Here is a 17,835-nt window from a genome sequence, read left to right as displayed (position 1 = left end):
GAAAGGTATCTTTTAAAATACTAAATAAAACAGAATCATCAGTGAATAAATGGTTTAGGAACACAGATATATTTAATGAGGAGAGTATGGAAATTTACTTAAGAAAGACAGGGCCAGTATCCAAGTAAAAACTGTTAACTAGTTCTTTGATGACCAAACCAGTTGTCTCTTAAAAGCTTTACTTTCCAAATAACAAAAAAGAGAACACAAAGAAGAGATTGGTAAGTATTCAATTTAATGTCTCTTTGTGTTTAATGTCAATTCAATGTCTATTTAAATTTAATGTCAATTTATTGTCTATTTTGTGCTCTTTTCTCTAGTTCATTTTGTCTATTAAATTACTTGACCCTGCTGTTATTGCTGCCCGAAATCAGTAGAAAATCATTAGACTCCTTGTCTTTCCACAGATAACAAACCTGGCCTAGGCCTATACAGTTACCTAAATGCATCCCTGACCTTGTTCATAAAATAATTTTACAAAATGACTTTTTCATTGTATCCAAACATAACTAAAGGGATGGAGAAAATATTTCTTCTGTAAAAACTCCCTGAGCACTTGTCACAAGTACCGTGACAGTATTTGTTACAGGACAAATATTAGACTGCCCTTTTGACAGATGATTGTCTTTATTTTTGATAGTTCTGGAACCACGAAATTAGTTTTGAATAATTCTCACCTTGTCCACCTGTGTTTCATCTGTAATGTTTATTCTCCACCTCAAGATCTGATATTTCTGGTCTGTACAATCAAAAAAAAGGGGGAAAAGTTGAACAGTTGTCTGATATGTTTTGCAATAAGAGATAATCTAATGTTTTAATTGTTGCATATGTATTATTTGAGGTTTAGGAGGGGGAATATATACAGCTGTATTTGATCAGTCACAACATTGAGTGTGTTTTTCATAGACAGAGGAACAATTCTGTCCCAAAATTCTGAGCAATCCAGCCACTTGCCTCAGGGAAAACATATAATGGAACAAGATGACCTATTCTCATTTCACTTTTATACCAAATAAAAAGAATTCCACTTCTAAGGATTCCCTTCTACAATAGTATGATAAAGCTATCAATGATTCATACAGTAGACATAGGGTCTTATTTTAAAATGTTATACAATGTACAGGAGATTACAGAGGACATTTCTTCTAAGGTCACAGGGGGAAAATCTCTGAAGGCCACAAATTTCCCATGCAAATCTGGCATTTCACAGCATGGGTAGTTATAGAAGAATGCTCCAGGGAGTGTTAGCCTGGCATGTTTTTTCAACAAGAATTCAAGTACAATGCAAAATAATTTAAATATGATCTTTTGAAAGGGAAATGTTTTAAAACCAAAAATTCTATCTAGGTAGACACCAGTACCCTAGATATCTGAGAAGCATTATTAAATCAAGTCCATTAAATAGCAAAATCATGGGATACAACATTTGTGGTTATTTTTAGAAAATGTTGCTTTGATGGTTTGGTATTTTTCAGTAAACATGTATGTCCACACATGCATATATACACACACATATATATGTATCATCTTTTCATAGACCTAAACTGTCCTCTTGCAGATTAGCAGTAACATGCAAGGGATGGAACACAGCCAAAACAGAGGAAATTGTGGTGGTGGCAGCTGAGAAATAAATCAAGCTGTGTATGAAGCTTAGCGTCACCTCTAAATCTCTTTTCCCTAACCTGTGCAATTGTGCCAGTTTCACTAATGGTAGCCCTATCTCTATAAACATATTTTATCTCTTTAAAGGAAATGGAAGAGGATAGCCATGTCTAAAATAAGTGTGTGTCTAAGGCCATCAGCTGAGCATGCATGAAAGGTGAATAAGCTCTAAGCCTGGAAGCTTCTAAAATGGTTATAAGAATTTATACTAGTCCCTCAGTTGAAAAATGTATCACTTTCTCTCATGACTGAGGATTTGGTAATGTAGTGTTGCCCATTTGGAGATGCCTAGACCCAGACGTAGCATTAGAGATTGAGGAAGCTTTTAATAGTGAACAAGTTTTGTTACTTTTGCCATTGATGTGAGGAATTTAATTGCACAAGGGGATAAAAGCAATAGAAAAGAAAATCACCATTTGCATTGTCTTTACCCCTTACTTCAAATACTAGTGAAAAAAAATTTGTTCTAAAATTGCTTTATGATGCTATTGTAAAACCAGGATTATGGCCCATTTATGAAAGAAAAAATGAGTTGGAAATTAAGATGTAAATATTATTATTATATAGATAGGTAATCCAGGTAAATGCAGAAATGACCATCTTCAATTTTCCTTATGGGGTGTATGTGTGTGTGTGTGTGTGTGTGTGTGTGTGTGTACTCATAATACATAATACACATATTACCTCATTTACTGAAATAACTAACTTACTGAAATACCACAATTTTTTACCATAGTGAGGGTGACAGTCTAGAAGAATCTAGAAAAATATCACAAAAATGTGTTCATGATACATTGGTCACAACTGGCCCGTCTCTGGGTTTATCCCCTACCAACTGTCAATTTCCTTGTGAACTCTGATTAGATTATCTCCTAGAAAACTTTCCACAGTGTAGATCTTTAAATCAATCAGTACAAAGTTTCAAGTGTGGAAATTACCTTTCTATTATAGCTGAAAATTAATTTCTTCTTGCTTGACAGAAATGACATGCCCTAGTAATTTTCATATATTCTTTAAAATGGAACATCCAGGCTTCAATGCAAAATTTCCTAAAAATGACCAAAAAATACATCAAAACATTTCTATTAATTCATGAAATTAAGACTAGCTTTTCACATTTTCTCCTGTCACTGATCCCATTTGCCTTATTACTTTCATCTGTGGCCCACAAACTTGGTGGCACAATCAACAAACCCCTTAGTGGCTGTTTCATCTCTGCTCTATTTGATTTCTTCTCCCTGAGTAAATGATTAAGTTTTCATGCATTGGTTCAACCAAAATCTATGTTCACTCAACCACATCCTTTATTGATTACTTCTACTGCAAACAGTAGGCCAAGTGTGATATACATAATTGGACAGTTGTCAGGGGACGTGGGTGGTAACAGTCCTGTTTTCCCAGTTGGAAACTGGAATCACCTTGATACACAAATATTCTGCACTGTTTCATTCTCATTCTTTGGACCGAGGAGTCCTGTTCCTCAGAATATATGTTTTTAACTCTCTAAGGTCTGGTTGAATGAATTTAATGATTATACCATATAATATGCTGTTCAAGTTGCACCTGTGCACTGCATATAGAAAACTGGAATTAATATTTGTCTAACATTTTAACCTTGCCCTTGAACTTACACAAATATTCTGTAGCCCTTCTGTAGGAAAATATTTTATTTTTTTTCATCTTCCAGGGAAAGACTGACTTCTGTATCTATTGTTGCATTTCACATTTGGAAATCCTTTAACCAATATATATTGTGTATGTTTTCAGCTGCTGTATTACAAACCTTGCTTGCAGTCTGTAGAGTTGTGCATTTATTGAGTGTAGCATATCATTTATAATAGAAGGATGTTCCCCGAGTATTATATGTTAGAGCAAGTCCAGGATAATTCTGGATGTTTTGGAGGTCTGTTGCTCTTTGGGGAGAAAAGAAACCACTTGAATCACCCAGCAATATTTTTATTTACACAATTTTATATTTCTTGTTCACTGAACTTGGTCTTTGTTGCTGATTTTTTTGAGTTAACGGTCCTCAACAGGCCAAACCTAGTCTAAAATGTATTTCCTTCAAAAATATATCTGCTTTCAACACATGAACATAAATAAGCTTCTACATTTCAGATAAATAATATTATTATTAAATTTTTCCTAAATTTTAAAAGTGAAATGCAAAAATGTCTCCACTTCTCTTTTTTCTTGAAACAGCTTGAAAAGTTAATGTCAATTTGATAAAACATGTTACCTCTAGAAATTTATATTTGTTTTATTAATTTATATATTTGACTTTTATTTATTGACATTTTCTATCCTTGAATTGTCTCAATACTTTTTGGTTTGCACACAAAGCAAATATATCAATTAAAATAATTAGTGAACTCATTATATTTTACTCTATGCTTGCATTTGAGCAATTCCTCAAATAATTCATAACCTTTCTAGAGAACTGGCCTGTGGAAAATTAGTCACAATTTTGTTAAAAAATATAAGAATAGAATTATAGAAATCAATACTCACAAATTCAGGAAATATAAATTTCTACTTTATTTCTTATTTGCACAGCATTTTTTACCAACAAAAAGGAAGGAAAAATTCATTTTCTATACCTGATACCCATATTTAAAAAAAAAAAATTAGTTGACTCTAATCCCTAGAAAGTAAATGCCAGGATTTTACGTGTTGGTTTTCCAGATCATTTGTAAAAATAATAGTGTTCAGTTCACTGTATGATGAAAAGTTTTCAAAACATTATGCTTACCTACACTGAATTTTCTTTTCAAATTGTGCTAGACAGTATCAAGTAGATAGATGCTAATATGATAACCATTTATTTCGAGGATAGACCGTAATCATAATAGCAGCCTGGTATTTAATCCCTACTATTTGTCAGGCTTTATATTTGCACAAATTTTCATCTCACAGCAGTTTGTGGTCATTCTAAAAAACACATATTTTCTTCAGCTCACAACTGGGATGTGATCTAATTTATTCATCTGAAAGGCTGACGTGGATTCACACCTACATCTTTCTAACATCCCCTACAGCGCACTGTCACTTGCAAGTTATCTTATTTTATAAACATGTCACTGTTTATCTATGAAAATAAATGCTATTATCCAAATCTTGGAAGGTTATGCCACTTAATATCCCCAATTCTGCTGCTATGTGTTTCAAACAAACTCCCCTAAATATGCTTGCTGTCATATTTGTTTGACACATTCTTTTGAATAGCCCCAGTTGCAGCTCAGTGTTCATGAGTTAGGTGTGGGCTTTAGAAACAGCCGAAAGAATTTGAAGTCATATTTAGAAACCACAGTAAAAAATCTTGAGTGATCTCATTTTGTGAGAAAAATTCACTAAATTATGCATGTGTGCTTTATGAGACTGCTATGAAGAGGCATTCCAGTAACACCATCAACCTCATCATTAGATGTTATCCTCAACGATAAGCCCTTGGCAGGAACTGTCTTCCTCTGCAGGCTAAGGAAGATCTGGGAAATTGGAAAGGGGAGTCTGGGGTGTAGGAGGGATTTGGGTCAGAAATAGAGATTTGCCAGATATGTGTATCTAGGATTTAGGTTACACCACTAATAGCCATCCTCTGTGAGAGGCAGGAGGAGGAAGGTCCTAGCCAGAACTCTGGAAAGACACAGGTTTGGGTAGGCAGAGATCTCAAATTCATATGAGATCCAGAAAACAAGTAAGAGACACAAAAGAATTGAGGGACTTGAAGGAACCCAACAATGGCAAATACTGAGGATGGAAAAACATCTGGAGAAAGAGGAGACGGCTAACAGCAGTGAGTCAACCTATATTATGATGTGGGTGAAGGTGGAGGAAGAAGAAAGCCGTGGCTGGGGAATCAACAAGCACAGCAAACATTTTATGCAGCTCAGAATTCAAAGATGTCCCTCATGGTGTGTATTATAATTTTTCAAATTCGTATAAATGCAGCTGGATACAATGGTTACACGTGATTGTAATCCCAGCACTGAGAGAGGCTGAGGCAAGAGGATCACAAATTCCAGTCCTGCAAAGACAGCTTAGAGCCTGTCTCAAAATTATATAGAGCATGCAGCTCAGGGTCAGAATGCCCTGGGTTCAGTTCCCAGTACTAAAAAAAAAAAAAAAAAAAAAAAAATGGGGATAAATACTGGTAAATTTACCTCTCACATCCTTGATTTGTTCAAATACATATGCTTTAGGTTTCAAAGCACTGTCTATCGAGTATAGTGCCTATTACAACTAACTTCATGTAAGAATCTATACATCCATCTCTTCAAATTCACTATGAAACTCTGCAAGGGTGGTAACCATTTTCTTCAGACAATTAGCATATTTTAAGACATTTGCTGCATTCTGGAAGTTTTTTGATATTGGGGTCACTTTAGTCATGAGCTCCAAATGTCCATGTGGCTGAGATTTTCATGATATACCCTGAACTTCAACATCCACGTGTACTACATAAGCATTTCCCTTCTCAAATTTTCTACTATTCTTTCATTCAAAAATATATAAATGCCTAGTATGTGCCAAGCACTCTGCTGGAAATCATGTCCTCTGAGTATTTTGCCAGAATATATAACATGTGTGACTTTAGTGCCCTGAGATTTCACTGCTTCAGGGACCCTTATAAAAATAAACATTCATCTTTTATAAAATGTTTTAAGTTTCTTTTTAAAAGAAAACAGTTTCATTGAGATGTAATTCATATACCATACAATTCTCTCATTTAAAGCCTACAAATTCAGTGGTTTTAGTATAGTCACAGAGCTGTGTAACCATGACAACTATCTGATTTCCAGACTTTTCCTCACTCTAGAAAGAAACCTTATACTGATCATCAGTCACTCCCCATTCCCCACTCCTCTACCTCGAACAGCCCCTGACCTGCTGTCTGTCTCCATGGATTTGCATATCTTGGCTATGTCATTGTTATGGTTTGTGTCTGCATGTCCCCCCAAAGCCTCATGCATTTATGGAGCGGGCTTCTAGAATTTGTGATTGATCCATGATCCGATGCTGGGATTATGCATGTGAGTGCTACACCGCTGTCTGGCAGGAAGTTTGCATACAATGTAAGGGAGGGAAAGAGGCTGCTTGCCACCATTCCTCCCTCTTGTTTTGCTGTCTTCCGCCGCCATGAAGTGTTCTCCTCTGCCATGTGCCACCCTGCTTTGGAACCAGCTGAATATGGACTGAAACCTCCACAGACTGTGAACTAAATAAACCTTTCCTTCCTTAATATTGGGCATCAGGTATTTTGTCTCAGCAACGAGAGAAAAGTAACTAAGACAGTCATGTAAACAGAATCATATGGTCTCTCGTGTCTGGTTTCTTTCATTTAGTATGTTTTCAGGTTCCACCCGTGTTTTAACATATGTCAGTACTTTCTTCCTTTCTACAATTAAGCAATATTCTATTGTAAGAATATCCCACTTTGTTGACCCACTCATTGACTGATGGACCTTTGGGTTGTTTCCACTCCTTGACTATTGTAAATACTGTTGCTGTGAGAATTCCTGTACAAGGTTTTGTGTGGATATGTGTTTTCAATGCTCTTGGTTATATATTGTGAAGTTAAATTTCTAGGTTTTATGGTAACTATATAAAATTTTGGAGGAACTGCCAAACTGTTTGCCAAAGCAGCTATATCATCTTATATTCCCATTAACCATGTATGAAGGTTTAAAAGTTCAAAGGTTGTAACTCCAGAATACACAACATTGCTATGTGCGACTTAAATGACATAAGTTTTAACACATTAAGCCGGAGTTTTAACTCTGACAAAGAAGCCATATATTTGCTAATTTGGTATTTATTTTCATTATCCTGACAACCATCTCGCATTTGCCACAGCAATGGCACAAAATATCTTCTTTGCAGTGTGACACTAAGATGATATTGCAATGCTTTCCAATTTTATTTATTTCTAGCCAAGGAAAAATGACAGAAGCAATTAAATACTTGAAAAAAGTTGTGGAAATTGCAAGAAACAACTTTCAGAGCTTGGACATTGTGAGAGCGAGTACAAAGCTTGGGGACATCTATAATGAAAACGTGAGTACGTGTGTTTCTTATCATGGAGAAATCTGCAGTGTGAAAAGTCCACTCTCATTTGATCCTCATCTTCCCACAGTGTATTATGCAGAATGTCTGAGGGTGAGAAAGGAGTTAATTACAAGTCTAGGAGCAGGGAGAGAAACATCTCCCTCCTCTTCCTCTTCTTGGGGTCCCTTGGTGCTATCTGGGGCACAGACCTCAGGAGCTGTTAACCCTGATTCATAAATTCACAGTCAGTAAAGATTCCAAGTGACTTTGCATTTGAGGAGCAATTCAAATATTTAAATTCTAAGGAACTTTCCAGTAACAATTGGTTCTTCTCATATGAGTACCCTGAGATTCATCCCTCTTGCTCCAAACTCCTGTTTCATCAGTCCAGCTGTGATGTCCCATGCAGAGTTGCCCAGGAGAAGAAGTGACAACCCTAAGAATGATTTTTGAAGGGAATTTAAAGTGGAGTTTCAACAACAGTTTGGGTCTGTGGAAAAAAAAAAATAAAGAAGAGAAAAAAGTCTAAAATGAAATTAAGTAAAATTATCTCATTTAAGAAGCCATTATTGGTAAAAATGCACTGGTTGTAATGGATTTTTTACTTAACCCAATTTTGTCTCTTGTTAACTGTACTCTTCATGAGAAATTATATGAAAGAAGCCTATCTTGCTAGTTATAACTGGTGTTTTGATCATGTATAAGATCCATTTTTTTAGGGTAATTATGTTCTCTAACTTTGTTCATATACTCCATTTTAATTTCATCAAGAGGCTGTGCATATAGTGATTAAAAGTTCTAACTCTAAACCTGACTGCTCTTCACTTACAAGATCCGGGATCTGGAGCAAGTTGCTTATACTTTCAGGTGCCTCAAATACCTCACCTTTAAGGTGACTGTGAGTAATTAGTATACTTAAGCACCTGGAATAGTGCTTTCCAGTAAGTGCTATCTATGAAAGCATTAGCTGTTATTATTCTGTACACGTCTAGTGAGATAAATAATTGCTCTCTTCCAGACCCTTGGAGACCCCAGTCACACCAAGTCCCAATTCAAGGTGGCAGTAGCATTCAAACCCACACGCTTACTCACTGCATTGCTCTGTTATTTGTCATAAAGTTGACTTCATGTTGGAATGAGTTAGGATTTTTAAGGGAAGGAGTGAGAAATTAATTTGAATGAATGAGGCTAGTATTTCTTCAGACCCAGTCCTTGCAAACAAGGTGTGAGTTCTCTTTTCTCTCAACTCTCTCTTGCTCCCCCTGTCCCTTTGCCCCCTCTCTTTGCTGGGACCCACAGCACCCTGTCCCTCCATCTTTCCCATTGGCCATGTCCCCAGTCTCTGGCCTCCTCTTTCCTGGCCTCTGAACCTTGTTCTCTTACCCTCTCCCTCTTGTCTCCACTTTCCTCGCTTCATTTCCCATCTTCCTTCATGCCTTCCCTGTGTGCTGCCCCAGCTGCCCTCGGGTTCTTCCTTTGTCCTTGTTCCTTTGTCCTGCTGCCTCAGCTCCAGCCATCTGTGCAGGACCACCCTCTGCTCTCTCAGCCCTCGGGTTGATTTGTATTTGCTTTTGTTTACCTCTCAGGATACAGTAGTGTAAAAAACAATTTACACCCTTATGAGGCTTACAGTCTAGTGAAAACATCATGCCATGGCAGCAAAAATAACGTTCCTAATACATACAACAGATTTGTTTTTGAAGGGGTTGTTTTTCAGAACACAAATGTAAAAACACTAAATTATTTTATCCATGCCCCAAATCCAGCCCCTTATTATAACCTGAACTCTGAGTATCAGCCTTTATTATCCTAATTACAGAAAAATAGGGAAAATAATATGTGAGGGAGGGCAATATTTTTACACTTGCATTTTTGTTACTTGGACCAGTGTGTGTTTTATACTCTGATTTGTGATTCTTGGGAAAAAAATTAATATTCAAAACTGTGTCAAGGCTGAAAGTTAATTTTTATCAACCTCTTTCATATTTTAATAATAAATTTGAAGGATTTCAGATTTTCGTGCTACCTTCAAATATGTATATTACCAATGCACAAGTTCATCCACTGTAGTAATTCCTATAATAAATATTCACTCATAGATAATATAATTTTAAGTAGGTAATACCATAACAGTGTTTGTATATCAAACCCTTCAAAACAAAGCTTGGTTTGTTACTCCAATTATTAAAGTTATATTTCATTTTTGGACCTTAGCATTAAGCATTATTTCATGAACATTCTCTAAGTTAAAAAGGGTACTGATGTCTTTCCAGGCTGACTCTGAATTGTTAAATCATTACTAAGAGTTTGATTTAAAAGTATTAGGTACAACAAACTAGATTTATTAGAACAAGTGATGATTATTAATTTTCCTTCTCTTTTTAATATAGGGTAAGAACCTTGAGAACTTGAATTTTCTTTGAGTTGTACAAAGAATTTCCTAGGAAAATGTTAGCAACAGATGATTTTATGTCTCTGCTTTTCAGTATCTCATCAGTGTTCACTAACTATATCAGATGCCTTTATTCCAGTTCATAGCTAGACAATTTCATGAGGCATTTGCACCACAAGCTTTCCCAAGAACAAGCAAAGAGGAACTATCTTGGTTTTCGTCCACCTGAGTTTGAAGTGCGCCTTTTGAGTTTGAAGGATGAGTTTTTTCATCCTTCCATTGTCAATAACAAGATACCTTGAACACTAACTATGAAAGGATAAATTTTAAAATAATTATATGAATTGGGCATAGCAACACATTCACATAGTCCCAGCATTCTCAGATACTGAAGCAGGAGTGTCTCAAGTTTGAGTCCTCCCTGGGCAATGTAGCAAGACCCTGACTCAAAACTTTTAGGGATATATAGCTCAGTATGAAAACCCTGAGTTCAATCCTCAGGACCACACACACAAAACAAATTATATAGTACCTAGTAGAGCATTAGCATACAAAGAGTGATCAAGCGATTTCATTATGGTAAAAGATACATTGCCATTAATCTCCTCCAAAACGCTCCCCCTCTTTTCAAACACTGACCCCATTATTCTTGCAATTTTCTGAAGAAGTTCTGGAAGTCTCTTTCATGAGAGTCTTTACAAGGTGTGATTAAAAAAAAAATACAGTGAATGCTGCTGCCGAGTATCAGCCAAAGGAAAGGCAGATTCATATACACATTAATGGTTGGTGCAGCTTCTGGCTCTTTCCCCAAAGTCAAAACGGACAACAAAGGTAAATGTTTTGAATCAGTTCAAGACATCAAAGCAGCCACAACAGCACAGCTATAGATACTCAGAAAATAGAACTTTTGGAACTGTATCATTTACTGAAATAAATTTTTACAAATTTAAAATTTGCCATATTTTCTGATCACACTTTGTATATTGAATACAGTATAAGTTTTAGCTCCTTAGTACCTCAGGCTTTGATTGTCTCCCCTCAACTCCAGATTTATAATCAACTGGACACTTGCATTGAGTGAGTTTAAATATAACCCCCTAAAAACTAAACTCAAATTCTCTTAAATATATTTCTCTACCAAATCTGAATTTCTAATTCTGATCTCTTCTAGGGGTCAGGAAAGCTAACTACTTATTTAATGACTTCACCTGGATGTCTAATAGACCTCCAAAGCTTTATATAATGCCCCTTCCCTTGACCTACCATTCTCTAATCTTTCATATTTTGATAATTGACATAATTATCCCATAGCCCAGTTGATGAAATCAAACACCTGGATGTCCTTTTCCCCTGCTGCATATAACCCAGAAGCAAATCCTAACCTCTATGGCAACAAAATAGATTTCAGATCCACCAGCATCTCTTCTGTGTCTGTCTCTGCTACTATCAAATCGTTTTTTTGTTTTGTTTTGTTTTTTGTCTTTTTGAGACAGGGTCTCACTGTGCAGTTCAGGCTAGACCTGAGCTCACTTTGTAGCCCAGGCTGGTCTCAAACTCACAACAATCCTCCTGCCTCAGCATCCTGAGTGCTGGGATTACAAGCATGTGCCACCATACCTGGCTTATCACATCATCTTATGACACTATATTTTATCTCCTGGACTATTGTAGGAACCTCTACACTCATTTTCTTTGCACATACTGTTCTCCCATCTGTCTATCCTAATATCACTGGCTGTAACCCAATGTCTACAAGAGGTCAAATAATCCTTTTAAAATATAAATCAAATTGCATTATTTCTTTGCCTAAAACACTTGAATTACCTCTTGTTATGGTTTAGAACTAGTATGTCCCCTAAGAGTCTCATATGTCTGGAAGAGGGGTTTGGGGAAGGTGATTGGATCATGGGAGTGCTATACTCATCAGTAGATTAATCCATGGATGAGTTCCATGGATTGAGTATATTCATGGCTGAATAGACCATGGCTGGTTGAAGGACATGGGTCACTGGAGGCATGAATCAGAAAGGTTTATTTTGTCCCTAGTTTCTCCTCTTCTCTGTCTTCTGGATCCCATGGGCTGAGTAGCTTTGCTCCATGCTTCCCTTCCATCATGCTGTTTCTGCTTTGGAGCCAGCTGCCAAGGACTGAACCTTCTGAAACCATGAGCCAAAATAAAATTTTCCTCCTTTCGATTGAGGGTGTCATATAATGTGTCCCATCTATGAAAAAGCTGACTAATACAATTCCTATTCTTCTGAGAACATAAATATAAAACCTTGCTCTGTCCTGAAATATTCAATGGCTCTCACTCATCTCTCACCCCACTCCTTCCTACTATTTTCTATCCCCACTCCAGCACACCCAAAGTGACCTCTGTGGAGTTCTTCAAACATGCCACGCTAGTTCCTGCTTCAGGCATGTATGCACCTTGGATGGAGTGCTCTACATGCAGTGCTCTCTGATCTCAACTTCGCATTGCTGGCTTCCTGCCGTTCAGTTGCAGTGAAGTGCCACATTTTCCAGGGGGCTTAGAAACCACTTCAACATCACCCTGCCTTGCTGAGAACAGGGACCCAATCTGCCTGTTTACTCTTTTATTCTGATGCCTAGCAGTGTTCTTGGTACAGAATCAGCAAGCAAACACCTGTCAGGTCATTGAACTAATTTTGTAATCAATTTCAAACCAGTGGAGAGTAGTGTCCTCTCACTTTTCACACTCCAGACTCCTATTTCATTTTTGCTCAGTATTTTAACATTTTGAAAACTTATCCTAAGTTTGCAAAAGAAAATCTAGTATTGCTACTATTCATGAGTCTACCTATTAGACCTGCTATAAACCACCCTTGTTGTAGTTTATAGCCACTTCCTGGCTTTGTATTACTTTGATGTATTGCAATTGTACTCCTCACAATAATTTCCAAGAAATAATATAAGGCAAAAATTATGATCAAAATTGCACTTGGAAGAATATAAGAGCATCTTCTATGATTATTATAATGATAATTAAAATCAAATAATCAAAATTATAACATCTTAAAAATATCCTTTATCCTAGTTAGTTTACCTTTTACTATGTAATCTTGATAGACCATCCTTCACTCCCTAGGACGACCTTTTGATGGGGTGTTAATTGAAAATATATAATTAATATAAAATAGCCAAAAGAAGATGTTTTCAGGAAGATAATCACTACAGACCTTTTATAAGATTTGATATTCCTTAATAAGAGCTGAGAATAATCACATAGCTAAAAGAAAGGTGGTCCCAACACTAAAATAGTAGGAAAATGATTTATCATTAATACTGAGAAAATACCCATTTATTTTGAGCTTGCTTAGTTAGTATGACATTTTGGACATGAAGAAGGATCTGAAAAGAATCAGAATAACGCTTGAAAGTTCTATTATTATGTAATAATTCAAGCTTGGTTTCCACATCTGTGATGTCACTGAGATCCTCTTCTGGAATTATCCACTAAATGCTTATCGGGGTTATGTATAATATAAGCTGAAGGTGCCTTCTCCCAGTAAGATGTATCATAAAGTGTGTAAATCCACGTTCTATTTAAAACTCATATTTAAGATTGCTGGGGCTAATTTCTGGAATCTTCTGAATTTTGTAATAGAACGGAAATTATTTGATAACAGGAACTAACTATAGAATGTTGTCGGGAAATTTTACAGATTAAATTTAGATAATAAATTCAGGATTAAAAACTGAAAATGCAATACACGATAATGAATTCTCATTGCAAAAAGGTATGTATGAGAATTAAAATCTGAGTGTTAATATTGTATTTCCTTAGCAGTATTTTAAACTAGAAAAATGTATACTGACCTCTGTTTTGTGGTAGTTGTGTATGTGTCAAAGATGGAATTTTAGGAACAATCTGAAGGAAGAATAATTATTCAACTGTGGTCCTCCTATTTTAGGGAGGGAAGCACTTGTTAAATAAGATCCAATGAAAGTTTCAAGTATATCGCTGCTTCACCTAACAGCAAGTTCAGCAAGATGACTGTAAACTGCATTCATTGCTGAACCGCCACTGCCTGTGAGCTGAGTACATATTAGTTGCATAAATGAGTGAACCAACAAATGAATGAGTTAATTTAACATAACAATATAAAAATAATTCTTGAAATTCAAATATATGTCCATTTATTTATAGTCCAAATTTCTTAGTTGAAACTCTCACCTAAAACAAATAGCTTAAAGCTCATATATATAACTAGAACAGTTAGATAATTAAATTTATCAGCAAAGAATGGAGGAAATGCCAATAATCCCAGCACTCTGGTAGACTAAGCAAGAGGATTTCAAGTTCAGCTGCTGCTTGGGTAACTGAGCAACTTAACAAGATGTTTTCTCAAAACTAAAAATATTTTTTTTAAATAAGGCTAGGACAAAAGCTCTGGGCTCAATCCCTAGTATAGGAAAAAAAAATACTTATATTACCCTGTTTCTTAGAAAAAGGCAGTCATACATTTTCACATAGTTTTCCTATGTCTCTGATGTCTACTAGGATAATCTACAGTTTTAACTAGTTCATTTTCATCATCAGTAATATTTGTATCACTGCTCAGCCAGAGTTTACTTAACTGGCGTACACGTCTTTTGTTAGTTTTATTTTTTCCTAGTTAAGTAATCTTTTTCTCATGTAAATTTTGTTTAATAATTTGAAATAAAAGAATTGTTAACAGACAAAACCTTAACAGACAGAAGTTATTACTCATAAAACACAGAGGGACTCTGTTTAAATTAAATTTAGTTAGAAAGCATCATTGGCCTAAACAGTTCACTTTTGGCCATCCTTGTGTATGACACACGCTGCTTCATGTCCTGCTGGTTTAGGTTGCATAACTCACATATGATCTGTTTTATCCCCTCCTCGTCTTGCTAGCAAATTCTTTTTCAATCAGTTTGATTCCTACCTGAGCTCCAGGGAGATTTGCATTTAGCTGCACTAGTGAATGGTATAAAGCTGTTCCTATGGTGTTCCATGTCAATTTCCTTCATAAAACGTTGTCAGAAGATGACTTAAAAATCCATAGTAAATGCTGGGCATAGTGGTACATGTGGGTAATCCCAGCACTCAGGAGGCAAGAGGATCACAAGTTCGAGGCCATGCCAGGTACAAAGTCTGACCTAGACTACATAACAAGACTCTCAAACAACCAAAGCACAAATAAAAACTCATGGTAGAACAGTTTCTTATAAGGATTTCTTTCCTAAAGACTATTCATGCATGTTTTTGAATTTGTTTTTAAGTGAACATGTTTATGGGGAACAGTGTGAGAGCTGAACACATACAGGTAATATGTACTGTTCTGATCAGAGCAATAATTCCATCTGTTGATCATTACTTTGGTTTGGAGTATTTGAGCTGCTCCCACTCTGTGCTAGGGACCACTAGAAGTTACTACTTCTGTTTGTGTTTGGTACCATGCGTGTCTCTCTTTGTGTGCGTGGAACAAGGGAAATAGTGGAAATGATCCTGAAGAATCATAAGTCAGTGAAGAAAGGAAATTTTGTTCCCTAGAGTCTTTCCAAGTATATTTCGATGCTAGAAACAGTATCCTGCTTTAAGAAATAATTTTAGTGAGGATCTTCAGAAGACTTGGAGGTGCCAGAAGAGAGTCTTCTTTAAGACTTGATTTTATTATCAGTGAAATAAGACTACATTCTCCAGTGTGTGACTTGCAAAGGCTAATGACATAATAAAGTACTTGCCACTGGCCCTGATGGTTCACAAAAGCTATGTAAAGACTTTGGTGGGGAGCAGGAATGATAGCTTTTAGGAGAAGGGAGGGTGACCAAAACCAAACCACACCAAACAAACAGAAAAACCCCAAATCTTAAATTTTCACAATATGAAATATGACAATGAACTTAGTGAAGAGGTAGATACTTAAGTGATTTTTGTATTTGTGCTAGTGGCATTAAAATCTAGGTTACCTCAAAATTTTCTATGAAGAATGACAGGTACATGGTTGGATAGCAAGATCAGTAACAAAATTAGCTGATGGATATGTTTATATTCACTGGCCATTGTGTAAATGGGTTCTAAAAATGACTTTCTGAGCCTGAAAATAAAGGTAACTAAAAAATATTTCTTTAGATAAATACACTGATACAAGTGATAAAAATTCTACCCAAATCAATGAGATATCTCACTCTTTCCCTAATCTCTTTTCACTAGAATACCTTAGATTGAACCATGTGAAACTGACAATTTTTTGAGCACTTTTATCTAAAAGAACTTAAGTTTCATATAATTCAATCTAATAGGCACAGCTTTCTGCCTAATTAATTTCAAGAACTTGAAGAGCAAGCAATAATACTGTTAGAAAGAAGCCTGTTGTAATAGAGAGCTGGTTCATCACCCCTTTCTGCTTGAAGAATTGTTCAGAGGTCAGTGTATACCATAGCAGGTGAGCTGAGCAAACATGTGAACTGACAAAAGAAAATTAAGAAAAATATTTTGTGTCTTCCCTTATTAGGGACAGTACAACAAAGCTTCTGCGTATTTTCAGCAAGCTTTTGACACAACAGTAGAGCTAATGAACACGTGTCTGATGGAAGAAACACAAGTTCATTACGGAATAGCCAAAGCTCATCAGATGATGCTGGCAATGAATAATTATATAGAATCCCAAGACCTCTCCAGCCTGGACTACTTGCTGTCATGGAAGGAGTGCAGACGTGACACTGAACTTGATCTGGTTGTTGGTAAGGCTTTCAGTTTTGAAAACTCTCTTGTATCATTCTAATAGGTAAGTCCTATTCATTGGAAAAGTTGTTCCACCATTGACTTTCATTTGACTGGTAGTTTGTTTCTCATCAATTCTTTATTACATGAAGGTGGAATATACTTTTGTGCCAAGTTATACCTTCAACATTTAAGACACGCATAAATATAGCAGTAATGATTTCTCCTACCCGATAAATCTGATTTCTCCCCAGTCATCTCAAGTAGTCCATAATATGTACTGGTCAGTTGTAAGGAATGTGAAGTGTGTGTGCTTTTTAAAATGCTCAGTATCATATCATATAAGAACAGGGACAAAGGTTGAGAGATGTTCATTGAACAAGAGCAAATACTGATAGATGTATTAGACATTTATTTTACTGATAGAAATTAATTTTCCTATTCTTTTTTATCAATTTGAGCTTGAATATTAATTTAGAAAAGATTTGATATAATTTCCCGCAATAACTACTTTTATCCCTATATATTTTCTTATGAATAGTTACAGTTAAAATAGTCAAAAACAACAGCTAAAGGGACTAGAAGGATCAGCTCTGTGTGTCAACTTGATTAACTAATTCTGTTATTGTTTTTATTTTCCACAATACATACCTGTCGTTCTTCACTGAGCTGACACTGTGTGTCAGCTTGTTAGGTTCTCATCCTCAGCTAAGAACATTAAAATGGAGTATTCAAAAAATAAACAACAAAACAACAACAACCAAAAAACAAAGTACTGCCCATGATATACCTTCAGGTTACACAATTATCTGTTTTCAAATCAAACTTTTCAATGCAAAGATTTTGAAATATTTAAGCAGAGCTCCGTTAGAGACATGAGGCAAAATCTTTGTGATTCAAGCTTGCTTTCTCCTTCCTCAGTCATTTAGATAAGCCAATAATCCATTCTCGTATTGATTTTCTCCATAGAATAAACTAGTAAATAATAGTAAATGAGGCACAAAAAAAAAATTATTTACTTTAG

General features: G+C 35.8%; 1 protein-coding gene across 3 annotated transcripts in view; it reads left to right on the top strand.

The window, feature by feature from the left end:
• The window catches only part of Ttc29 (tetratricopeptide repeat domain 29), a 192,749-nt gene that overhangs the window by 102,938 nt on the left and 71,976 nt on the right, over positions 1 to 17,835 (top strand). For all 3 annotated transcript variants that reach the window (XM_005386666.1, XM_013515339.1, XM_013515340.1), the window contains 2 exons: positions 7,593 to 7,716; positions 16,603 to 16,831. In XM_005386666.1, the coding sequence (XP_005386723.1) occupies positions 7,593 to 7,716; positions 16,603 to 16,831 (353 nt within the window). The remainder of the gene's footprint in view (positions 1 to 7,592; positions 7,717 to 16,602; positions 16,832 to 17,835) is intronic.

This window comes from Chinchilla lanigera, unplaced genomic scaffold (assembly GCF_000276665.1).
Source record: "Chinchilla lanigera isolate Chin_1 unplaced genomic scaffold, ChiLan1.0 scaffold00027, whole genome shotgun sequence".
NCBI lineage: Eukaryota > Metazoa > Chordata > Mammalia > Rodentia > Chinchillidae > Chinchilla > Chinchilla lanigera.
This window is presented reverse-complemented; position numbering and strand designations above follow the sequence as displayed.